Source organism: Paramisgurnus dabryanus, chromosome 3 (genome assembly GCF_030506205.2).
Source record: "Paramisgurnus dabryanus chromosome 3, PD_genome_1.1, whole genome shotgun sequence".
Classification (NCBI taxonomy): Eukaryota; Metazoa; Chordata; class Actinopteri; order Cypriniformes; family Cobitidae; genus Paramisgurnus; species Paramisgurnus dabryanus.
This window is the reverse complement of record NC_133339.1, coordinates 32,733,710-32,760,456: the sequence shown is the minus strand read 5'-3', so window position 1 is coordinate 32,760,456 and position 26,747 is coordinate 32,733,710. Positions and strand designations below refer to the sequence as shown.

Sequence of the window (26,747 nt, the reverse complement as noted above, 5' to 3'; positions counted from 1 at the left end):
TACGTAAGTTTTAATGCAGTTTAAAATTGCAGTTTCAAAGGACTCTAAACGATCTCAAATGAGGCATAAGGATCTTATCTAGCAAAACGATTATCATTTTTGGCAAGAAAATAAAAAAGATGCACTTTTAAAACACAACTTCTCGTCTTCCTCACAGCCGGAGGAAGAAGAGAACTTGTGGTTTAAAAGTGACAATCGTTTCACTAGATAAGACCCTTATGCCTCGTTTGCAATTGCTTAGAGTCCTTTGAAGCTGCGTTGAAACTGCAATATTAAACTGCATTAAAACTGTTGCGTGTTGGGGTCCATTAAAGTCCATTAAAATGAGAAAAATCCTGGAATGGTTTCCACAAAAAACATAATTTCTTCTCGACTGAACAAAGAAAGACATCAACATTTTGGATGACATGGTGGTGAGTAAATTATCTGGATTTTTTTAAGAATATGGACTAATCCTTTAAGTGTGCAGGAGAGATACACTGGGTGACTGTAGTCACCAGTAAACTGCTAAATTACAGTACTTTCCCGTTCATTTGTGCTTTCCGATAGATAAATGACCAAACAACTAACTAAATTCCACATCCCATGCTTTCTATAAATTATTCACCTCTTACCAGTTTTTGACCCCATGCATTCATTCTGCAGTCATCCAAAGTTATTTTACATTTTACCTTTCTCCACAAAAGTCCTCATTCAATTCCAAATGCACTTATTGGTTAGCGATCCGCATTCATCCTCCGTAATTTGGGGGGCAGGTTGTCCTCTGGTCGTCCTCCAGTAGAGGACATAGGCGTATGTAGGGGAGTGTGGGGATACGTGACCGCAGGGGTTTGAGGGAGGCTCCTATGGTGTAGGTCTCCAGTGGACAAGGCCATAGGCTGAAAGCCCACCTTGAGGGCCTTGAGGTGGAATCGTGACTCTCCGTCACCCTGAACGGGGCTGGAGCCAAGGCGCTGCAGTTTAAGTGGAAGGTCTCCTGTGCTCGACGCTTTCTCTGACTGCTGAGAGCTAAGACGCAACACTTTTCTCTGCAGTTCTTCTCTGCCGGATGAATTCATTTTCTGGAGTTTACTGGGTAGCTTGCAAGAACCTGGACCAGCCCCTTCGTCACCCGCTTCCAGGCAATCCATGGTGAATGCGTGCTCGTGGTGCGGAGTGGCCGTTGGAGAGGTAAGCGAGGATTTTTCTTCACATTCTTTTACACTGTATGGCGGTGTGGGCACCTCAAATGTGCTGTGGAACTGGGAGTAGTCCACCCGAAAGAAGCCCTCCTCTAAAGACATGACGGGCAGGAAACGATGACCCCACAACACCTCATCTTCTGTATACGAGGTACGGGCCTGACACGTCATCCCTACAAGAGATGGCGTATATTATATAAGTACTACGATAGATAAGAAAGATTGTGAAGAAAGCATTCATTGTCAGCTTGGCCTGAATGTGACCGTGAGAATGATTTATATGCGCCATTTCTCTAGTCTGATTTACAGACACACAACATATAATGAGAAGGTCATGCAAGGCAGAGTTTTAAGATTCCTGCAGACATAAATTCAACTACAGGGTCATTCAATGACTAATAAACATCATTCAGCGAGAAAACCAACGGATTGAAAACCTAATCTGCTTTCGTGCATTGTTTTGTTTTCTGTTTTGTTTCAACAGAAGAGGAAATTGTGACTTTTCTTATGAAAATCTGCAGCTAAATTTTTTTTTATTTGTTTCATAAAATCGAAACAATGTAAAGAACATTCTGTAAAAATATAACCTTGATTGATATTTAATGTTGACAAGTCAATGATTAAAATCAAACTGATTAGATTATGACACATTAGCCTAGTGTGTTATCTTTTTAGTATAAATCATCATCAATAAAATGCAAAAAACTATATGTTTGCATCAGATACAGAATCAAATTTCAGTTTTCAAATACACTCACAAAAAAGAGTTTTCAACCCTAAAATGTAGAAAAAAGGGACAAACCTGACTGTTAAGTTAAAGGCGGGGTGCACAATTTTTGAAAAACGCTTTGGAAAAGGGAGTCGGGTCGAGTATCAAAACACACTATGCCAATCAGCAGTAAGGGGCGTGTCTACTAACTGACATCGTTGCCTGGGTTGTGTATGTGTGGGACGGGTCTATCAAAAGAAGGTCCAGATTCTATTGGGGAAGGGGCGTGTTTGTTTAGGTGATTTAAAATGTCAACTTTGGCTTTCAGAGATCATGCACCCCACCTTTAAATTAACCTTAAAAATATTCATATAGGACCCAACCGTGGGTTAAAATCCCCTTGAAAGCATTTTTTTAAATGTATGAATTAAATTGACAATAAATCACTCACTATAAGAGTATTTTGTCATACTACATTATCCGTTGTACTTGAACCGGATTATTTGACCGTGATCACACTGAAAGTCTCATATATAACGGCTGGAGATTTCGTGGTGGGCAGACGCAGTGGGTGGCATGCCTTCATCTGAAGGCTTAAAGTGCAGATCAATAGAAAAGAATTTGTGAATGTATCAATGGCAATACTGCAGTCCAGCTGAAAGTAGCCCTGTACGCTCTCTAGCAGGTGTGCAGGGATATTTTACAGTGATTGTGTGATGTGCTGTCGGCATACATAATTAGAGTCTGTCCATGATCTCATTTAAGTATACGCGGCTCTGTTTAACCAGAATCAATAGAATAGATGCTATGGTATTGATTTTTATTAAACAGTCGCACAGTTATCCATTACAAACAGATTTTCTCCATTACGTGCACTTTCGTTTCTGTATAATTTTACGTTTAAAAATAAATGTGTGAGTACCTGTGACTTCAAGTTTGCTCTTGTGAGGCTTTGCAGTCATGCAAGATGGATTCATCTAAACCCTGTGTAATACATCCTTAAAGGAGCATGACTTTTCACAATGATTAAATTGACATTTCTGTCCCCAGGGTTTCAGTGGATCAATAAGCACTCATGGGTACATGACAGAACTCAGATCACGGCCAGCAGGGATGCTGACTGTTTTAAACTTATGGGTGCGTGTTTGACTTGTTATTGGCACAAAATGTAAGATTAAATACAAGAATTTATGAATAAATTATGTGTATGTGTCTACTTTCTTTAAAAAAATCCTATAGTTCCTTTTTAGGTTGTATGGTTCCATAAAGAAACTTTAACACACACACAAAATCTTTCTGTTGCACAAATGGTTATTTGTAGAAGGGAGAGTTCCTTTAGACTATATAAAAGCAAAATGATTAAAAAATATATTATCTAAGAACTTAAAGAAAGAAATAAAAAATTATTTTCTATGGCATTGCTGTGACCTTTATTTTGAAAAATGTGTCACTGCTTTAAAACTTAAACAATGAACATTGCTGGCACAGACTGTGTTTGTTACACTACCTCTTCCTGTCTCCATCCTATCTTTGAGGGCAAGACATTGTGAACAAATTGAAAGGCTTCCTGTTGTTTTATGAATATTGCTATTTTATTAAAGGCAATTTAAAAGAAAACAACCAACAAACCGTAGAGCACAGCGTTAAATAACCTGTTTCCCCTCAGGAAAGGATAGATAGTTGAAGAAATGTAATAAAAAGAACTATATTTTACAATTTCTTGGTGATTGGTGTCTCTTGAGGTTTTGTGGGTGGTTGCCAGGGTGATGCTATGGGGTCTCTAAGGCTTGGGTTTATTGCATTGCTGTGCAGTTTCTATGGTGTTCTGTGTGGTTGCTAGGTGGTTGCTTACCATCCCAAATCAAAAGAGAATATCAGAGAGCATGAAATTATATTTCTTTTGGTGTGTGTAGTAGACATGAAACATGAAAAATAAATTATACCTTTTTTCTCCTACTTTAAAATCCTCAAAAGAATTCCACAATGCTACTTTCTCAAACTTTGTCCTTGTTAAAATTTTGAAGCTCATGCACCGATATGACAAGACATGTATTATGTGTTGTCCACTAAAAGCATGGCCACAGTACAGGCCTGATAATTCAATCAGAAATCCACTTTTTTACAATGAACTTGTAAGTTACTTGGCTGGCACCACTGTACCTACATCCATTCAGCTTTGAGAAAAGTAATTAAAGTTTATGAGATAAAATTTTTTTTTGAAATGTTTCATCTGATCAGATTAATGGAGGGACACAATGACTGGAGGGATCCATAGTGTGGTACAAGGCCAGTATTAAGTATTTGGTAAAAATATTGGGGTCAAAACAAATATTTTTCTTTCTCAAAGAACCCTTTCTTTTTTTAAACAGAAAGGTTTTTAAGATGTTAAAGCTTCTGTATGGCATCATTTAGCTAAAAATTCTTCTTCTATGGCATCGTGAAGCACTTTTATTTTTGTGTAAAAGCCATAAAACTCTGATTCAATGTGCATTGAAATGGAAGATGAAACTCACCCGTTGTCTCCACAATGCCCTCCAGGATTACAACGATTTCAAACTGCTCATTCATAAGCGAGCGCTGGGACAGGTCAAAGAAAGGGCTTTTGGGGTTGATCTCATGGCAGATGGTGAGAGGAGAGACGAGGAAGAGCTGGTCAGCGCCTGTTCCAAACCCCACATCCAGTTCACACTGATCCAGTGGCAGGAACTCACCCTCCGGTGTCTGACGAGACTGAAAACAAAACATTAAAAACATCAGCACCATTATTATCACTCTTGTAAGCAGTTTTACATGGAAATAATCAAAACATCAATATCAGACAACGTGCAATAAATCAAACAGCAGGAACGAGTATCGAGGTAGCTGTAAAAATGGAATAAAAATGTCATCATCTATATACATTTTATTTTCAGTTGTATAAATTGTATTATAATCAAAACATATAATATTATATACAGTGAACACTCTTGTGGCCATTTTACACTGAATATACTGAAATAGATCGATACAAGTATACTGTTTAGTGTGCAAGGGGAATATATCTCAGCAGGCATGTGCAGTCTCTGGAGCAGACAATGAATGAATGAATGAATGGGAAATTCTGACAAGCATGAGTGCTCGAAACAGTGAAATGAAACAGACAGAAAGTACAGAGGAGAAGAGGGTGGCGTGAGATAAGAAAGGCCTACAAAGCATCATCGTGTCATTGTAGTATTTTCAAAAAGTGAGAGAAATGTAAGAACTGATGATTTACAGCAAGATGTCAAACCAAGAAAAGAAAAACACTTGAATGTAAGGATAGGATAGGTGAGTGAAGGATTTGTTTGCATATGTGTATCTGTATGTGTATGTGGAAAGACAGGCAAAAAAGCAGCACAGACAGATGTTCTGAAGACAAAGTTGAAGTGAATTTTTCCCACATTTAGCTATTTCTTAGATATCCTCTCTCTTCCAAGTGTCTGTATTATCCACAGGAGAATCAGTACAGCTATATGAGCATCCCTGAGGAGCCCTACAGCTGTAGATCAACCTCATGAGATGTAAACCAACCACTCTCTATAAATAGGTCCATAAAACACTGGAGCTTAGTAAAGCATTATATAAGAAACATGGATCCTACACACAACTGGGAAAGCATTCCAAGACCCTCGAAATCCATAAATATTGAATTAAAGCCCCCCTGTAGTCGATAAATGAATCATTTAAACTCATCTTTGAGCATTATAATAGCATATGTAAAAGTTTTACCCATGACAGTAACTTTGTTATGCTTTAAAACAGAGTGATTGTAACTACGCCCTTGCCTCATAGTATATGCAAAATTATGAATATGCAAATTAGTCCCTGCCTCTACTTAACTCTTTCCCGGTCAGCATTTTTTTTAAAAAAACCTTGCATACCAGCGCCAGCATTTTTATGATTTTCACAAAAGTTTAATGACTTCCAGAAAAAGTTAGTTTTTAAATATATAAACATACAATATATCAAAGAAAGAACAGACCCTCGGTTTAAAAAAACCTTTATGTGTTCTCTTTTTATCACCTCTCGAATATGGTATAGGTTTCTTAAAAAATTCTAACTTTTGAGGAAGAAGCTGAGATTATTGCATTTTTGTGAAGGACTTTTAATAGAGATAAGATTCAGAGCGGTCACCAAAACACATACAGAGTTTGAACTGTTTGACCAAAGGGAATACGTCTGGGATTTATAAGTTGGGTAAGAGCGCACCTGGTGGATAATAGCGGAATTATGGATTGCCAGAAAAACTTGTCTTTGGCGGGGAAGTGTTTTCTATTAATTGACGAGTTAACTCCTCAATGGCGGAAAAAGAATCAATTGCACAACCCTGACCATAGATATGAATAGGCAAATTTGTCCCCACCTCCAGTCTTTTACCAGTCTATAGATATATAAGTATATAGATACTACATTAGGCAGTTTCAGACACAGCTGCTTTCACAATGCAAATGTAAACTGTGCGTTTGAGTAATTTTTTATCACTGATATAAGCAGGTTATTCACTCTGCATGTGAGCATCAAAGCAGCAGATCTGAAGCAGAAGTGCCACGATTATTTTAGCACAGAGTCTATGCAGCATCCATACATATTATCTATGGCTTGAACTGTTGATCCACTCGTTCAGCTTACGGTTGTGATTGGTTACATGCTTGTGACGAAGAAAACCAAAGCGCTTTCAAACCCCGGTTTAGAGACTCGTTTTATGGAAAAATACTAGGGATGCACGATAGGATTTTTTGGGGGGCCGATACCGATACCGATTTAAACAGACAACTTCTGGCCGATACCGATATTAAACACTTGTATACAATACTATTCAGTTGGTCTATTAGCTAGTTTATTTCTGCATCGAATTATTTTTACTGAACATGGATTGAATCTGATTAACATTAAACTGACCAACATAATAAGAGAGGCACAAATTAAGCTAAAACAAATATAATAAGACAGCATGACAACCTTCAAAGGTGGTTTTTGATATTCAGAATTTATTTTATTAACAACATTAACTCATTTTTTACATATAATGGATTTCTTTATGCAGTTAATTAATAAACAATCGGTATCGGCCTTTTTCATGCTATTGCCGATATGCCGATGGTTTCAAATTCATCAAAAATTGGCCGATTAATATCGGCGGCCGATACATCGTTGCATCAATAAATACTCAGCAATGGTGTTGAATGAAGAATTTGCACACTTTTTGTCAAAGAGCATATTAAAAACTTGATTTTCACCACAGACTTATGAATAAACTTTAGATGCAAATAAACAGACAGATTGGTGGTGAAGACTGCAATAAGTGTATGATTGTCCAATGTGATATCATGAGAATATGTGGGTTTTAACATAAAGTGTAGAAAGATTTGTAAATATTTTACATTTTGTGGTTGTAAAAACATAATAATGTTATGAAATATGTCTGCTTCCGCCATATGTTTTGTTTGTGTTTTTGAAAGTTGTATATTAATACTACGTATTAGGCTAGACAATCCAGGCTGGATTGTCAGCGGTGCACGTGGAGGGTTGAGACTGGAGACTCAATAAACAATCAATAAATTTTAATTAAAATAATACAAGAACAGGCAGGTAGACAGACATGGAGACTTTGGGGTTAGGTGCGGGGTTAGGCTACTCAGTCTCACAAAATTATGTACCTATAGTCACGTAATTTTTTTAATGATCGTATCACGAATTTCTGTTTATGTGTCATTGTCCCGTATTGGTTATTCAACTGCTTTTTCCTATTTTCAAACCATTTTCGCTTCGGTTTAGGGTAAGATTTGGTGTTTGCATTTGGATGTCACTTTAAGTATTGGTTTCTATTATTTTTATACTATTGGTTTATACGATTTATTTTTTTTATATTTTCTTAATTTTAAACCATTGTCGCCTGTGGCATTAGGGTTAGAGTCGGGTTTGGGTAAAGATGTCATTTTATGTCAATCTAACCCTAAACCGAAGCGAAAATTGTAAGAAATTAGGACAAAACAGTTGAGTAACCAATACATGACAATAATACACAAACAGAAATTCGTGATACGATCACAGAAAAATGTGGAAATTGGTCACAGTATCACAAAAAAAGATAAAAAAATTATGTGACTATAGGTATGTCATTTGGTGTGACTGGGCTGGGTTAGGCGTTTGGTTTTGTTGTAGTTTTTTTTTCTTGAGAATCGTACGATTTTGCACAATTAACTTCAATTCATATGAATTCATACGAATTAGCCAAGTCGTATTTTTCTTGTTTTAAATTTTTCAGTATTTTTCTTGTTACAAACGTTTTAACCATTTACAGTACAATCACAAATATAATTTGTCGTTTTCTATCATAAATACTTTGACGCGCTAAATCTCAAAATTAAATATGATCACTGAGGACATAACATTTGTTTTTTAGGTTTAGTTATCAAAAAATATTTTTGTTTATCCTTTGTGTGATGTTCTGAACATTGTGGCTTTAAGATGTAATAAAGAATGGTTAAATGAATGTTTATACTGCCTTTTTATTTTAACTTAAAAAAAGGTAAAAATACATTGTCTGTTTTGTCTTCATTCATCACTTGAAATGCAGTTTGGGTCACTTTATTAGAAACTTGTTTCTGCGTGCTGCTTCTAAAAGAAAATAAAAGTTAACCATTTGTTGACTACCTGGTCCGGTCCCCCTCCCAACCCATGCGCACACACATAGATGATTCGACTACTGGTCACCTCTAGTCAACTACAGAACTATACAATTCTGATTCCAATATGTATACAGTAAATTGGTAGTCGGGGACAACCCGTTGTATCATTAAAATCCCATTCAACATTAATGGTAATCTGAGGGGGCAGGATAGTGCCGGTGAGGGGGTGACACCCTCCCATGGCGCCGGCCCTGTATATGACTAAGAACAGACTAATCTAAAGGGATACATGAGACCTTAAATAGAAAGGATATAATAATGGTAATGTCTGATAATTAAGTATGATTGGAGACACAAGGCAGGTAAGGCAACATGGAGGATAATGGGAACAGGTGAACAAATGAGGAAACAGACAGGCAGACAAACTGGGAGCGTGACAATGATGAAGTTGCTAGGTGACTTTAAAGTTACACTGAACTCTGGCTGGGCCGGCATATCACTCGTACATCTTAGTGCACCCAAGCAGAAAAATTTAATAGTCCTCATACAGACACACTATGACATTTCATCCCTCTGTATCACCCCATTATTTGTTCCACCTCACTCTTCTTTTATAGTCTCTTACAAACACATTCTTGGTAAGGCTAAAAACACAGGAAAATTCCACCATAAGATGACACATTCACAGAAATCACACTGGTTTGATTTGCACAGGTCAAGTAGCAGGTGTGGATTTATTCACACAGTGATAAACCACTGGGCCTGGATTGGATTGATCAGATGTATTGGATTGTCATTTAATGTGTGATTGATCTAATGACTGGTATGGCTGGTTAAGCTGTTAATTGATTTAATGATTAATGAACACATCAACAATTAGCCAAACTGCAGACAGACATTTAATGGTTCAACGCTGATTTTGTTGTCATAAAAGATATGATTATATGACGCAACCTTATTTAACCTCTTTCTGCACATAACAAAACAAACATTTTCTACACATCACCTCTGCACACATTTCCGATTTAAGAGTTGGAGTATATAAACATACATTTGAAATCACACTATCCCACCTACACACACACACACGGATACACAACCTTCACCCACACAAAGGTCCTGGAGCATCTCCTCAAACTCACTTTCAACCCACAAGAAAAACTTCCACAGTGAAGTCTCATCACACCAGCTACCTACTGTATATACAGTACAGTATTTTCCTCTATCGCACACATCCTGGCCAAAAAACTGGCATGCCTACTGTTTCAAATTTAGCAGCACTCTGGTCCTCCATCTAATCTTGCCTGGATATACAGGAGAAATTTGCCATTTTTGTTTTTTTGTGTGGACATTGTGGATTTCATCTCTAAATGTATTCTAAAGAAAGTTGCTGAGGGTGATTTTCCTGACATTTAAAAAGTACATATGTGATCTGTCTAACCCTAGGAAAAGTTTGGCAAGCATGTGAACGACATCAACTCCTTTTTTTAAACCTTGCCTTTGAGTGTTGCTCTGATGTTTGCTTGCCCCCAGGCTCATTCATTCGGTAAACCACAACTCAGAGACAGCATGTGAAATACGCAAACCCCTGTTGTCTTGGGGTTAATTGGAAGGTTTGGGTATTGTGGTGTGAATGTGATTACACTGATCTCCATCAGGATGTTTGTGTTGAAGCACAAGCGCTCTGTTGCCTTCTTATGCTTTATTAATCCACTCTAGGCAATGGTGTGTTTTTTTACTCTTGTCTCTTTATTTTAAGCTTTAAAAACAGATTCCTGAGTTAAAGGAGAACAAATCTTACACATCGCTTTTCACGCACATGAAAACACAAAACTGATGTGGCCAGTGCTGATTATATTAAACTAAAGATGTGAATTAATTTGAGGAAGATGTTAAGTGATGATATGCTGCCCTGGGTTTAATGAGTGCTATCGAATGCTCATAATGAGGCCAGAACATCTTAAAATGTTTGTGTCTGCTGACTTGTAAAGCATCGAGACAATTTAAAGGGGACATGTCACAATAATTTTTTAAGATGTTAAATAAATCTTTGGTGTCCCCAGAATACTCATGTGAAGTTTTAGCTTAAAATACCATATAGATAATTTATTATAGCATGTTAAAATTTATATTTTGTAGGTGTGAGTAAAAATGTGCCGTTTTGGGTGTGTCCTTTAAAATGCAAATGAGCCGATGAAATGCAAACACTGATCACAATGACGATGGTTTGATGCAATTCAAACTCAATTGTGCTATTATTTATTTTCTCTCTCTCTTTCTTTCTCTCTGCACTAAATGGCAGTGCAGTGGTTGGATAGTGCAGATTAAGGGGCGGTATTATTACAATAAATGCTCCTTATGACATCACAAGGAGAGACAAATTTCAATGACCTAATTTTTCACGTGCTTGCAGAGAATGTTTTACCAAAACTAAGTTACAGGGTTGTTCTTTTATTCACATTTTCTAGGTTAATAGAAGCACTGGGAACCCAATTATAGCACTTAAACATGGAAAAAGTCAGATTTTCATGCCATGGCCCCTTTAAAAGCAATCTTAAAAAAGCAACACTATTAATAAATGCAGTGAAAACCTTTGAAATATCCACTTTTAATGAGTCTAGAGTTTTGCCTGATGAATTTTTTAATTTATGTCTTATTAAAAGGTTTTAAGAGGTTTTTTAGGTTTACGGTTAGACAGACAGACAGACGGTCAGAATATGCATAGCACAAGTCTCACTTGCATTTCAAGTAAAATCAAAGTGCTAGTCAACTGACTACATGGGCATCATAGCAAATACAATCCTTTGTTATGTCTGTAGAGTATGTTTTCGTGCGCTTTGCAGACATAAATTGCTGCCAGATCAAACCTGTCAGTCGTTCTTACATCTTTTAGGAAGGAAAGAGAGGACGAAAGAATGGAAGCAGTAGGAGGTGGATCGAAACCTCTTTTTACTGTAGCAGGTACCAGCAGCCATTGTTTGACTCAGTTATGTGCATGGCTGAATAAAAGCCGGGACTTCATTGCTTTTCTTCCCCTGATTTACGTGACAGTTGAGCTAAGAGGATGGATGAAGAGTTATAGGCAAGTAGCTGTGACTCACAGCTATTCACAGTTATTTCACACTGTTAATAAGGTGCCACTGCAACCATAACTCAAATCCAAGATAGAAACACGGTTGAGGAATTGGGTGTCCATTGACTTTGGAAAAGAATGAAAGAATCCTTCTGTACCATAGGATAACTTCATTGAAACTTAACCCTATATTTTTCCCTAGTCATTTTTTGTGATTTACTACTTTATGTAATTGATATTGACTGAGTTGGCATAGATTTAAATGAAAGTTAAAATCAAGCATTGATGCTCCTAATCTCAGAATCAGATTATGAGACTTTAACTTGGATTTTCCAGACAGGGTCACATATCACAGCACAATTTCATTTGATGTGGTGTCTTACGTTAGATGAAGGCACCCCCCACAAACGCATACTATCCCTACATGTGTCTGACAAATCCATCTATGCTCTGTATCACTGCAGGGTCACATGATCTCATCTACTGTCAGTGACAGGACTAATAACACGCTGTCCACTTCACGTTTCACGCATCACTGCCAGCCCTGTAACACACACATATTCATACAAAGGTATTAACAGACCCCAGCATGCCTCTGTAGGGGTTATATGGGGCCTTAAACGTCATTCAAAACCTTTTCACTTATTTTAATATGCTTGCAAAAGGATATAAATTCTTAAAACGTTAATTTTCTGTCATGTTTGTTTTTATTTTCCTGATAAATATAGTGATGAAAAAATATGTTTTCACATCATCACATCATTCTCTACCATTCAGACATAGCCTACGCCCTTTTCTTTCATGCACGTGAGCGTAAAGAAATTTGTAATTATTCATCTATGTAATTTTTTTTATTAATTTATGATTGAAGTCATTTTTAAAGGTTGGGTATAAACACAACCCTCATTACAAACTGACTTCTTATAGTTTCTGTTATTTAATAAACAGCAGTTAACTCATTCATCACTGCACACATCACTGTCCCTGTAGCAGCAAACATTTAATCATGCTGTTAAACACTATGGGGGCGGTTTCCCAGACAGGGATTAGACTATAGTCCTAGACTAAAATAAATGTAAGAGCTGTCCACACTAAAAACAACTTGCACTGAGATATCTTAAAATACATCAGTGCCCTTTGTTTCGCCTCAAAATGCACACAGGCATGTTTGTTAAAACTAGTTATATTTCCCTATGTGGTGGTTTCCTGGACAGGGTTTAGGTCAATCCAGGACAAGGCCTTATTAATTTTAGGTCATTTAAGATGTTTTTACAAACATACCTTACAAAAAACACTACAGATTTGCATCTTAAAGGGGCCATGTCACAAGACTTTTTTAAGATGTCAAATGAATCTTTGGTGTCCCAAAGTTAATACCCCACAGAGAATTTATAAAAGCATTTTAAAATGGACACTTTGTAGGTGCACGCTAAAATGTGCCATTTTGGGTGTGTCCTCTAAAATGCAAATGAGCTGATGAAATTCAAGCACTGATTGCAATGATGGTGGTTTGTTGCAATTAAAAGTCAATTGTGCTGTGAACTATTTTCTCTTTCTCTCTGCACTAAATAGCTGTGCTGTGGTTGGATAGTGCAGATTAATAGGCAGTATTATTATAATAATATCTCCTTATGACAACATAAGGAGAGAAAAAATGACCTATTTTTTCACGTTACTGGGTTGCTCTTTTTCAAATAAAAAAGTCAGATTTTCATGCCATGGCCACTTTAACACAAAATAATGTTAAAAAAATTTGTTACAATTAAACAGGACAAGGTGTTTTTAAATTAAAGCAGCTCAAACATGCATTTTAGTCTGGGACTAAGATAAACCCTAACTGGGAATCCGCCCCTAAGAAATCAAATTAAACTTTGATCTGGAAACATGTATCTCCTCAGCTTCTCTGAGGTTGTTTGACAGTTAGCATTTTATTATAATTTATGATTAAACAATGTTGTGCTTGTGTGAGTTTCCTCTCTCAACGAAATGACTGTAATGAGATCACAATGCATTTTATTTGCAGCTTGCAGAACAACAGCATTAATGTGTGAACATTATACATGCATGTCAATTTCAGGTCAATATTCCGGTTCAATCTTTACTCTTTATTAATATTTAAGGTTTTGCGGCTATTGGATGGTTTTGCTTTTAATTAAACCTGTACTTAACCCAGTCTGTAGCCTAATTTTTATGAACGCCCATATTGATTAAAACCTGAATATTCTATAAACACAGTTATTGGCATCTTTTCTCTCTTCTGTGATTCTCTCTTAAATGAACATGTATTCCTGTGTGTCCTGAACCATCCCCAACCTACCAGTCAGATAGACAGACAGACAGACAGACAGAGCATTCCTCATTCTCACAATGTTGAATTAGAATCCGCTGTCTGTTCTTCCTGAAACTTCCAATGTCTTTCCCAATCTTTCAGTCTTACCATTTCTGTGTTGTTTTATTTTTTATGATAACAATCTTTGTGTCCTTTCATCTTTCTGCTCTTTTCATCTGTTCTTTATCCTTCTCTCTACCGTCTCCCTGCCATCTCTGTACCTTAATTCAAAACCAATAGAGACACAGAGTCTTTAAATTAGTTGAAAGGAAGGTGATAGTTACTCTTTCATTTGTTGGCAACTCGAGAGAATATAAAAGATGTAAAAAATCATAGTGACGTTTCTTTCAAATTAGAGGATATGGGCCAGTGAGGAATATCTGTTTTTATTTCAGAGGGAATATAAGATGAATCTTGAAAGGGTCAGTCTGGGGCATCTATTTTTTTGCACCTCCAGGAGATGCTGTATAACAGCGACTCTGAACCCTGTACCCGGGAGGATACAGTTGCAGATTCCAGGAGTACTTCAAGAGATTTCAATTTAGACAACTTAAAATAAAAATAATAGGACTGTCAAAAGGTTAAAGTAAATCCCAATTGGTTTTTGTTGTTTTGTTTTACATCCAGGAGACTGATGGGATTGTGGGAGTATATAAGACAAAAATAGGACTAGACAAAGATAGATAGAGTAGAGCATGATCTGACATTAGATTTGTGTATCCGGGGAGGATGTCATCCGACAAAATGTGAAATAAAAATGGTCAAAACGGGGAAACAGAAAGCAGGGACTGAGACTGCCTTAGAATGTCCTTCACAGCCAATGCCTTTCCGAGATCGTTTGATTTTTGGTTCATTCACACTGCCAATGAATTTCCGGAATCTGTGCGTGCATTTTATCCCATGTATTTAAAGTCCTGCACTTGGTAGGTTTTCCCCAGCGTCTAAAGCGTGACGAGCTCCCTGAACTCTGCTTTAGTCCAGTTTGCTGACATTTCTCGTTGTGAATGTTTATCTGTGTTTAAATCCCTTAAGTCTAAACCATGAGTTCTTGTTGTGGTGTCACTTGTTTCCTTGCTACGGCACAGCCCTTACTGGATTGTTTCTTCCACTTCTTCACACAGGATGTGTTCTGTAATGTTACGGCAATGTTATTAGGTCCTCTTTACCGGTGTCGATCCCAGAACATTTACAGAAGCCTCTCTGCCAATTTTACGGAAATTTTCTAGAACCCTAGATTACTTAAAAAATCTTTGGGTTAAATTAACTTACAATTGTTATATTTGATCCAACAATGGGTTAAAACAACCCAGCATAGGTTAAATTACAACCTATGAATAAAAAATAACTAATCAAACGCATTTTTAGAGTGTGCTATCAAAACCTTGTTTGTTTGAACATGCTGAACCCCTGCATGAAACATTATGAACAAATAAGTTTGGGGGACGAGAAATGACACGAGACAAACCACATAATGTAAGTAAAGTACTGCATAACTCCTGCCCAATTTTTCCCAAGAAGTGTGGAGTTTATTTTTGTATTATAATGAATAGAAATTATTGGTGTCTGGCAGTTGTGATTCCTAGATTTCTATCCAATTTAAATTCTTTAATCTCCCTTTATCAATGCTATTCCCCAAGTTTCTGACTTTATTATTATTATTATTTTTAATCCAATTGTGTTTTGTTTGTGTTCCCTTACGCTTTCACACACCACTCTTATCTTGTAAACCTCTCACTAACTTACCTCGGCTTTCTTGTTTACACTCTTTTCTGCTTTTTCTCTTTTCATTTTGAGGAAAACTTGAGCATAGCTTAACATGACAGTCTGGTTATTAAGTCCTAAAGCTTTTACTCAATCACTGCATTCACTTGGCACTGGATCATTACTGTGAGTCCTTATGAAAGAGTTTTTGAGTGGGCTTCAAAGGTCATTCACCGATATCTTTGAAGAATATTCATCTGCTTTAACTATGTCATTTTTCAAAGAGCTGAGGCTGGTTTTTCTAACAATATTATGCAGAGAATTAGATTATTAAGCACATGTTGACCCCAATGTTTAGTTCTACTATGTTGAAAACTATGGATGCACCAATTGGCCTATAATCTGTATCAGCAGATAAAAGCAATTATCTCACTATCAGACATCTGCTGATCGTCTGAAAACAGATTATGATAAGGGCAGATTATATCCTGGCAATCAAAAGAGGCAAAATATGCATCAGAACCTATACAGTGTTATTATTTTAAATTGGATGACAATGACAACAGAATTGCAGTTTGTATAGACCAATTTAGAGTAGACGTCACAGTTACGTCACTGCAAGCTGCGCGCGCAATGCGGTTGCAGAAAAACAGTGGAAATGAATTAGACACGAGTGAAAAGAGCAAGATAACTCACTGAAAAATGTCCGGTTGTGCTGTTAAGTGTCAGAATAAGAATGCCAAAAAAGATGGCTTTCATTTTTATAGAATACCATCGTCAAAGACATAATTTGAAGATAAACGTAGGTGTTTATGATTACAATAAGCCCTTAAACGGACAGAATGGAGCAAGGAAATCATCTGGAAATCTTTTAATAATTAGAATAGAAAATAAGTAGAGAAGATGTCCGGTGTTCTGTCGAAGTCTGTTCCCTCCATGTGTTTCTTATAGCGTTTTTATCATGTTACAATTATAATTTATTAAGGAAGAAATAATAAAAAACAGGAAAATTATGAAATATTTAATAAACGCTATTATATATAATACATGATAGTATTGCTTTTACATGTACTTTAGCGATTCAGACTGTAAAAATAATTGATTAAGCAAAAAAGAACAATACATATACATTACATACATGCATATCAGTAGCCAAGCCATTTAAACTTTTTATCTATCTAAAAAAATAAACGTAATGTGATTAAAACGCTATAAGAAACATTGCACTAAAGGGAAACATAAAGGAATCAGACTTCGACTGAACACCGGATCCATAAAAATCACGGTTTAATGCTAAAACACTTCACAACCCTACTGCGGAGCAGTCACTTTCTGCAACCAGTTTGGCTCCGCCCACAAAAAACGTCATCTCTGTTTGCAAACACGAAATTGGTCTATACAAGTGTTAAATCTACACTGCTGGTGTTTATATGCAGCCCATCCCATCCTCATCCCATGGCGTCAATATTTGACGCCACTTGACCATGCGTCAATATGTTACGCGGAGGGTATACCCTTCGCGTCATTTTTTGACGAACTGGGGACTTCAATACTATTGAGTCCGTTGCATTCTCTTTCCTATTTTCGTACCATTTTCTTACCATTTTCGCGTCGGTTTAGGGTTAGATTTACATAATGACATCCCTACCCAAACCTATCCCTAACCCCAATGTCAGGCGACAACTGTTTAATTTCGCGTACCTAATAGTATTGAGGTCCCCAGTTCGTCAAAAAATGACGCGAAGGGTATACCCTCCGCGTAACATATTGACGCATGGTCAAGTGGCGTCAAATATTGACGCCATGGGATGAGGATGTGTTGCTATATGGGTACCACCAGACCTGGTGGGACCCATATATACACCAGGAGTGTACATTTAACACTGGTGAAATTTGCTGTTTTTACATAATTTTTCAAAGATTATTTAGAAAGCAATCGGTGAATTTGCTGTTTTCATCATATGTCAGGACAAATATTACAAAAACGCTTTAAAATGTACATTTAGAAATAATTAATAAAATGATATTTAAAAATGTTTTTTTTTAATGATGATTATGTTTACATGCCATCAAGGTGGATAAAATATTTAATATTTCTCATTCTTTGGCACAATTGGCGGTTACACCATTTGACATTTTCAGGTACATTCAGTCATAAATTTCATTAAAAAAATGTATTGCATATAATTTACATAAATACACTATATGTGCATTGAAATGAACCTGATGCATGCTTTTAAAACAAGTTTTTTTTTAAAGATTTTTGAAATTCTCATCTTGCCAAACCGTTTTTGTCACTGACCCATCTATCAGTAGATGCCATCCCTACAGTAATTGAGAGTCATATTTATTAATTATGATGTCCTATTTGTTGATCTATATTCTAAAATGCTTGAAAAAGCAGACAAACACACTAACACATAATATTAAGTACACTGTTAACGATTTCCCTGTATTTTTACAGTACGGTACTGGCAGCACGGTTGCCAGTAAGTTACTGTATTTTGGTTTTACAGTACTGTACTGTAATACCATTTTACAGTACACAAACTAGTACTGTATAGTTACAAAGCAGTACTGTACTGTAATTTTACAATATTTTATTACAATAGTCTATTTTTACAGTAATTTACTGTAATGTCTATATTGACCCATAAATACTATTTATTACTTATTACAGTTAATACAATAATATTATATAAAATAGCTAGATATTTAGGTTTAAATCTATAGTTATTAATATGGTAAAAATGCTATCCTTGACATGACATAATGAATTAAAAGGCAATCCAAGCAATGTTTGTATCAAAATTTTATTTAAAAAACATTTAATCGAAACAAAACATATTTAAAACAAGATTTTAAACAATAATAAACATATAATCAAGTAACATAAAATAAAATCAACAAGTATAAACAAGTTTGGAGACCCCTGCTGTAACATATTTAACTCTGGCAAATAGAACACTCTTCCATAGTTTGAAGTTTTCAGTTTAAAGTCCATCATCGACTAAAAGGTAACATTTCACTGTGGTAAAAAGAACACTGGCCCATAGTTTTAAATATTCTACTTGAATTTCATTTAACACTAAAAATAAATGCATTAAACTGTGGCAGACAGACCACAGTGGCCTTTACTTTGAAGTCGTCCATTCGAACTCAATCAGGGACTGCATGAAGCTGTTCACATGGGGGTTAATGGCCACAGCTTTTCTCTGCACCAAGTTCCTTGTCTTTTTGCTTGCTCCTTGTCTGGATGTGCACTTTTTCCCATCTTTGGAATTAATTATATCCAGAAACCTGTTAGAAATATCATAAACATTAAGTCAACAAATATAAGATAGAAAAAGATTCTTAAAAAACTAAACTCAGCCTTGAATTTACTCCTATTCTGAAACCTTTTGCTCTTATTCTACTGTTCCACACCTAATTACATTAAAATACAGAAGATTCACTTACCGCTGAACAAACTCTTTCCTCAATGGACAGCATCCACATGGATCATGTCATGATTGAATGTCCTGAACAGAAAGTACAATTGTTACTGATTTGGACACAACTTTTTATTCTGAAAACAAAATCTTTTGTCAATAAAGTCCAGGGACACCTCTGCTAAATAAATACAATTATTAAATTAAATTTCTTATAACCAAAGTCTGAATATTTCTGTTTGTATATTTCTACATGGCAAACTAAGACAATTGTGTACATGTTGTGTATGGTCGTGTTACAGTGTTGTGTGTGGGAATTGTGAATGAGTGTATACATGGGTATTTAAAGAAACTGTAGTGGTAAAGTGCAAACTTACCGAACAATGTGCTTGGTGTGTGTCTGGTGTCACCCGTTGTGCCTCCACATCTGCCTTAACTCCTGAAAAGTGCAATGACACTCATGTAAACTACAAATAAAAAGTGATCAGCACATTCCTGTGTACTTTTACATGTGACGTGAAAGCATTTAATATTGCAGTCAAAAAATACATGACTTGTAACTGTACATCATGTACTTGCCTGGTGCCTTTAAAGATGATCCATCTTACCCAATCCAGCTTACAAGCAATGGTAAGACTGTAAAAAAGACAAATGTTACAAAATCTGTTAGCCATAGAAATAAGTAGACATTGTGAAGGAAATGGTAAAAGAAAACTTAGTAACACTTTACTATAAGAGTTTATTCCTTAACATTTGGTAATGCCTTAGCTAATATGAACTAACAATGAACAATATATTTTACAACATTAATAATATTTGATAATGTTCATTGTGCAGAGACAAAGTGATTGATTTAAAAATGTATTAAGTGTTTAAATCTAATATCATGCTATGCTAACAAATAAAACATTACTGTAAGGGTTAAGTCAGTTGTAAAACATTATATATATATATATATATATATATATATATATATATATATATATATATATATATATATATATATATATATATATATATATATATATATATATATATATATTAGTTGTTATATTATATATAAATATCTAAATAAGTCTTTTTTAATTATTATTCTATAACATCTTGTCTACAGAAAATCTCTGAAAATGTCTCGTTTACTGCAGAAAATAGCGATTTATAGTGACAAGGTAAAAGGACTGTCCCTTTAATGTTTTACCCGGACGGCTGCGGTGTAACACTATTTCACGCAAAGTTTTTTAACAAGTTAGTAGCTAGCTGCTCACTTTAAAGATAAACATGATCGCCTAAATCTGAGCAATCCTGGTGATGCCAGTTTTCTACACGATGTTATAATGGACTATTTTACATCCAGAGTTGAAGGATCAGATGACAGAGACGAGAAGAAAAAGGTACGTAAATGCGGAGCCCATTCTCTTTTCGTGCATTGATTTGATGCGTTTTGGAAACTTATATACAGCGTGTAGTGCATCTGAAGTGGTGGAAACAATATGCCATAAAAATGTATTGGACAACTTACTGGGCGTGTAAAACGCTTAAGAGAAGATATTCTCTGCTTTTGCTGATATAACGTAATATAATAACAACAACAATAAGCGCGGCAATCCCTTTCGTTCATCTGATATTAAGATGAGCCCAGGTCTGAATTATATTTGGTCGAAGTTAAAGCTGCGATGAGTTCGATGCATGTATCCAGTTAAATATGAGGTTTCTTGTTTTCACTTCTGTGGAGTAACTAGTTCGGTACTATGCTGTGTACGGGGTGTCAAGTCCTATCTGTTTACAACCACGAGTCAGCCTTGCCAAACAGTCGAACTTAATACTTTTCTCTGACGCTAACGTTAACTGAACGGATGAAACGCCGAGACAAACGACCGTTATGCTGGGACCGCAAGACCGCGCTGGCGGGTTGTCTTTGTCCATTTCGTTAAAAATAGTTTCATTGTCACCACACTTTCAACACAATATAAACTCAACAAACCGTCATAATTTAGTTAAAACAACCCTATATTCATTAAAAAAAGGTGTAAAGCGAGTTAAAGCAGCGGTAGACATCTGTGTGTAACGTGAGCTTACTTTCTGAGGGAGATTGAAACTTTGTTGGCGACCGTTTTTCTCTCTCATTGCACGTTTAAAACAATATTGTGACAAACTATTGACAACATTCTTAAACTAAAAATTAAGTTTTCATGAAACAGAAATATTTCAAACTTACCGAACTGACAGAAATCAATCGTCCTCCTTCAGCTGCAGCCAAGAGTTGTGCGCTCCCTCTGTCTGTGTGATTTGACGTTGGCGCACTTTCTCTGATTATTGCAAGTACACCTGGCACATTACAGCAATGGCTACAGCAAGGTTACATCAAGACCAAAATATACTGTAAAATGTTCCCGCTCAAACAAATTTACCCAGAATGCATTATGAACTGCAGTACTGTACTGTAATGTACACATACAGTATAGTACTGTGGATTTTTACAGTACAGTGCTGCTAAATCTACAGCGACATCTAACAGTGTAGCTGACTGTGGATTCACATTTACAACTGCAGCATGGTCCTCGCTTGGATGTTTGTTAAAAAATCAGCAGCATTTTGATCTGTAAGACGTTGCCTACGGCTGCAACTCACAAAAATTGCCCTTTACAAGTGTGCAAATGCAGATTATCCGGCATTTCTCTGCATCTGACCTCAGATCCCACAGGAGTCTTAGAGAGGCTTACGAACTCAAACCCCGGAGCAATTGTTTTCTCTCTTCGCATTTTGGCACAAACCCGCTAAAACCAGCAGCCACTTAAGCTTTACGTCACTGATGTGGAACCGACTTCCAATTACAGCACTGGTTACAGAGTGGCAGATGTTGGAAACAGCGATCTGTTAAAGTCTCTTAACTTAGTGTTTTGTCACTGAGGTATGATTTTTTCAGCCGTGGTGATGTCTGTCTGTGTCAAGATTACAAAAGCTACATTTCAAGCCCTTGCATAAAACAAGCAATCAGTTGTGAAAGAGGTACCCATGCAAGTCAAATTCTCAGCTGTGTTTCCATCCCGCTTATATTTCACAGCTCCCTTGATTGTCACTAATGCTAAAAAATCTCTTGCTGTGTGTAAAGAGAACATTTTTGAAGAAAAAAAAGAGCAGCCGTTTCATCATAACTACCAGTCCAAATTTAGTTAACAATACTTCTCAGAACTGAATGTATTTTTAGTAGATCCAGAATTATAATAATTTTTACACTCACATATATACTCCATATTAGGAAAATGAACATATGACTGACTAAAATTATGATGAAAGGTTCATGCACACTTGAGAGCGCATTTGTAAACATTATAAGAAGTCTCTGAACTTCTGCCATTCTGCATTATTCTACACTATACCAAACAATGGCACGCTACATAAAAAATGGTCCCATGCTGTCACCTCGGCAGTAACTTGCCATTTAGGTTCAGATATGTCCAGATTTGGTCCAATACAGTATGTAGGTTTTGAGGTACTATTATGCACTCTTTGTTACCAATATGTACCTTCAGTTATAAACTCTTTGGGTGCAAATGTTTACTTTTTGAAAGGTAAGAGTACCACCCCAGTGACATCTAGGGACCATTTTTTTCTGTGTACCTTGTAATAAACAAATTACTATTGAAGCATTTCCTGGTTATGTTTCAGTATTGCTCTCATACCTGTGCTAACTATTGCTTGTGGAAAAAACTTTGATAGTAAAGAACCCCTACAACAATGCAGTGATGCTTATAAAACCCCTGTCAACCAAAATAATAGATTCTGCAAACATCACACAATACATTCAAAGTTATTCCAAATATGCAAACCTTATGTCAGCTATCTTAAGCACAAGCCTTGGCAAACTAACATTTAAAAAATATATTAAAGCATGGATAAATAGCCACACACTGACCCAAAACCAAAATATTTGCAGAAAAAATATGGCTAGTGATTGCATTACTGCACATGATTAGAATATGTAAATACATGTTCCCTTTTTCTTTTCTTTTTTAAAGAAAATTTCTTAAAGGAATGCTTCAATGCAGTTTGGGTGATGTTAAGATCCCAGCAAAACTTCTCATGCAATACGTTGAATCATATACTTAAAATCTTAAAAGTATAAGTTGCTAAATGGCTCTTTGTCTGGCTATATGGTTCCATAAAGACCTTTAAGATCCACATAACCTGTCTGTTCGCAAACCTTCTTTGTATAGGAGGCAAAGATTTCAAAGACTATAAAATATATATTTAAAAAATATATATTTTAGCACTACTGCGAAAATGCATTTATTCTTTAAGAGTGTTTAGCTTATAATAATAAGTGTGAATAATATACAATTATTTCAAAGTGTCTTTTAAATTGGTTGTTTGCTTTCCTGTTATATGGTTGCAATGTGCAAGTGATGTAATCAGTTAACTAAGGGTCAATAAATGCCCCAGTAGTGCAGTAGAGTCCAGTGAGTGCATAGTGTGTGTGTGTTTTCACCTTTATGAGTTTACACCTGATTTGCGCGGACACCATATGGCTGTTCCTCAGATTGCCCACGCGGAACATTAAGCAGAGTTTTCCGTCTCGCTGTGAGATCACCGCGTCCTGACTGAACATAAGCGTCTCTGCGCGTTTCTTTGGCTGAGACATCTTAATGAACATACAGCCGATAAGAAACGCATCCACTATTGAGCCCAGTAGAGACTGGAAGAGAAAGAGTATAATGCCCTCAGGACACTTCTCAGTTATATAGCGGTAACCATAGCCAATGGTCGCCTCGGTCTCAATGAAAAAGAGGAACGCTGACGGGAAGTTGTACACATTGGCGACGCATGGAGTGTAGGTCGCGTCATGGCCATGATTCAGGTCCCCTCTTATAAATGCAATGATCCACCACATCGAGGCCATGACTAGCCAGGCGATGGTGTATGTGAGAATAAAAATGAGAAGGTTCCAGCGCCACTTTAAGTCCACAAGGGTGGTGAACAGGTCCGATAAATAACGACTGGTCTCTCCGCCGAGGTTGCCGTGCTGCACGTTACAGCGTCCGTTCTTCTCCACGAAGCGCTGGCGTTTCTTCTTTACGGGCGCGCTGGAGAAAGTCGCGCCTCGGCTCGTGTTCACCACCTGATAATCTTCTCCAAATTTACGCCTAAGCGCAGCCATCACTTTCGCGCATTTGTTTAACTAAACATGCACTTTTTCATGTAAAATATGTAACTTACTTTCTCTGTAGCATAGCTTTGATGTCTTTTCTTTCAAAAGTAAACGAAAAGGTTAAAAGACGCAAGGCAGGAGCGCGTGTACTTCGTCAGCATGAGTTCATTTAAAACGTAGCACTCTTCCAACTTTTCCTTTAAAAGCAGAGTGAAGCTAAATAGTAAAATGTATCCGGGAAATAAATGACAGTGCATACCTATAAAATTGCTTTAAAGTGCTCTCAGTATACATCTACTTCCTAGTATACTATACTTCTGTTTGGCTGATATTCTTCTTGTCATGGTCCTCTGTAGGTCCGCGTGGAGCGCACAAGCCTCTGTGTATTCACTGCTCCTCTACATATAATATTGCATGAACCACGGAGAGAGAGAGAGAGAGAGAGAGAGAGAGAGAGAGAGAGAGAGAGAGAGAGAGAGAGAGAGAGAGAGAGAGAGAGAGAGAGAGAGAGAGAGAGAGAGAGAGAGAGAGAGATGTGCGCGTAATCGTTTACTACTAGCCTGTATACTTTAATACACACTTTAAACAATATGGCATTTAGGAATTAACTAGGCTACAGTTTAAATACTTAATTAGACTAATGTGAGAACTCAATGTAAATCCATCATGATAAAAGACGTGTGTGCTTTGAAGGGCATGACATCGCCGAGATTACATTTCCAGTCAAAAATTAAAATCAATATTGCCCAGTCGTCTACAATGGTGTCCTGTTACAACTCTTTTTTTTTTCAGAATACTTAACCCAGCTATGTTGTTAGAAATTAAATTAAAATGAAAAACACAAAAGAGTGTGCAAATAAAAATGTTTGCCTCAACTGACATCCCGGCTTAATGTTTACCTGCAGTCACTTAATCAAACAAGCAGCGCCATCTGCTGATTACGATTCGTGATCACACACTTCACACAACGCAACTGTAGGCTACAGTTGTAAAATCCTCCGTACAAATACGCCATGTTGTTATTTAGTTTATTCTGGTTTTGGTGCAGTTATTGGTCGTAATTCGTCTCCTACTGGTGTTTGCATTTTCAATTTGTTGGTAGATATAGTTAACTGCGCCACTACAACATAATAACTGTTTCTAATAACATTAACTTGTTGATAGGACAAACAGTTTTAATACCACTAAAACAATGGCATAACATCAATTGTCAAAATGCTTCTAACTGGGCAGCCTATAGCTTATTCAAACTAATATATTAATGAATAATGAATGCATTCTCTAAAGCAGTGACATACACACATACATATCTTGGGATGGTGTTAATATAAAAAGGTGATTTTTATCAACAATATTTTACCAGCTTTTTAACATGTAGCCCAACTCTTAACTGGAGTAAGGCAAGGCAAGTTTATTTATATACTGTATGTTACACAAAAGTGCTTTACATAAATATAATTCATTTCAAAGAGAAAAAGAGAGACAAGAGCATAATATCCCCATTAGCCTTAAAATAATAGAAACTCTCATCCTTTCTGTTTGCTCCTTTGGGGCATCTCAAATAATCTATATAGCCTTTTATCAGGTTATGTGATAGACTGCACCACAGCTATACATATGTAATATTAAAAATCATAATTAAAATCACCTAATGAAACCTTAGCTAGCTATGAGCAATGAATAAAAAAATATCTTGTAAATGGATCCTTTCATTTGTTGGTCCTAGATTAAGAAAGTATTAAATGCATTCATCAAAGAAATTAATTAAAGCTAATTTAAAATATTGAGCATTTCCTGTGGTGTGACTGGGATTGTATAAATCTGTGTGTGTCTATGAATTAGGGCTGGGTATCGATTCAGATGTTCCAGGTCGATCAAATTGACTCTCCTTTCGATTCCGATTCTCGGATCGATTTTTATGCTCGACTCTCGATTCGACTCAATGAATATAGATGTAATACAAATACTATATTTATAAAAAAGAACAGTGAACATAAGTTTACAAGTGGGTAATTAATAAAAAGAACTGAAACTAAAACAGAACCCATCTTTAATTTTCAAATGCATACAATTATGTTAAATACAATACAATTTTGATGCAAGATGAAAAGTATGCTGAAAAAAGTCAGAACAGTCGCATTTCTTGATCAAACAGGATCAGGTTATTTCATTCAAAAAAAAAAAAAAAAAATCGATTCGTGGCCTTTGAGAATCGATTTTGAATCGACCACATAAAAAAAAACAATTAATCGAAAAATCTTATTTTGCAAAGCCCTGTTAAAGGTGGTGTGTGTACATTTTAGCGGCATCTAGTGGTGAGACACCCCTGAGTTTCAAAACGCATATGATAGCGGCCACAGGACAAACATGTCGTTGTTAAAATCGAATGTATGCATTAAAGCAACACTATGTAGTTTTTCAACCTTTAAATAATGTCTCTAAAGTTATTTCAATGATAGAACAACTCTTAACTGGACAAATTTTACTGCTGCTGCAACCTGAGCAGCCTCCTAGCTGCTACAAGCACACT

The 26,747-nt window shown here is 36.3% G+C and overlaps 1 protein-coding gene and 1 long non-coding RNA gene across 2 annotated transcripts; both read right to left on the bottom strand.

Annotated features, from left to right (window-relative positions):
• On the bottom strand, positions 1 to 24,601 carry kcnj19a (potassium inwardly rectifying channel subfamily J member 19a). The gene is made up of 3 exons (XM_065269467.2): positions 23,558 to 24,601; positions 4,404 to 4,620; positions 1 to 1,354 (listed from the first exon to the last, which is right to left on the bottom strand). The coding sequence occupies exons 1-3, from the start codon at positions 24,224 to 24,226 to the stop codon at positions 717 to 719; spliced, it is 1,524 nt and encodes a 507-aa protein (XP_065125539.1). The 5' UTR covers positions 24,227 to 24,601; the 3' UTR covers positions 1 to 716.
• Positions 18,440 to 21,586, bottom strand: LOC135750624 (uncharacterized). The gene is made up of 5 exons (XR_010532769.2): positions 21,287 to 21,586; positions 19,651 to 19,707; positions 19,449 to 19,510; positions 19,100 to 19,161; positions 18,440 to 18,940 (listed from the first exon to the last, which is right to left on the bottom strand). It is a non-coding gene; the product is annotated as an uncharacterized lncRNA (long non-coding RNA).
• Positions 24,602 to 26,747: the final 2,146 nt, after the last annotated feature.

Coding starts and splice junctions, on each gene's coding strand:
- kcnj19a (XM_065269467.2), bottom strand. CDS start 24,226: ATGGCTGCGCTTAGGCGTAAATTTGGAGAAGATTATCAGGTGGTGAAC. Junction 4,621..23,557: donor TCAGGTGTAAACTCATAAAG/GTGAAAACACAC, acceptor TTTTGTTTTCAG/TCTCGTCAGACACCGGAGGG. Junction 1,355..4,403: donor GGGCATTGTGGAGACAACGG/GTGAGTTTCATC, acceptor CATCTCTTGTAG/GGATGACGTGTCAGGCCCGT.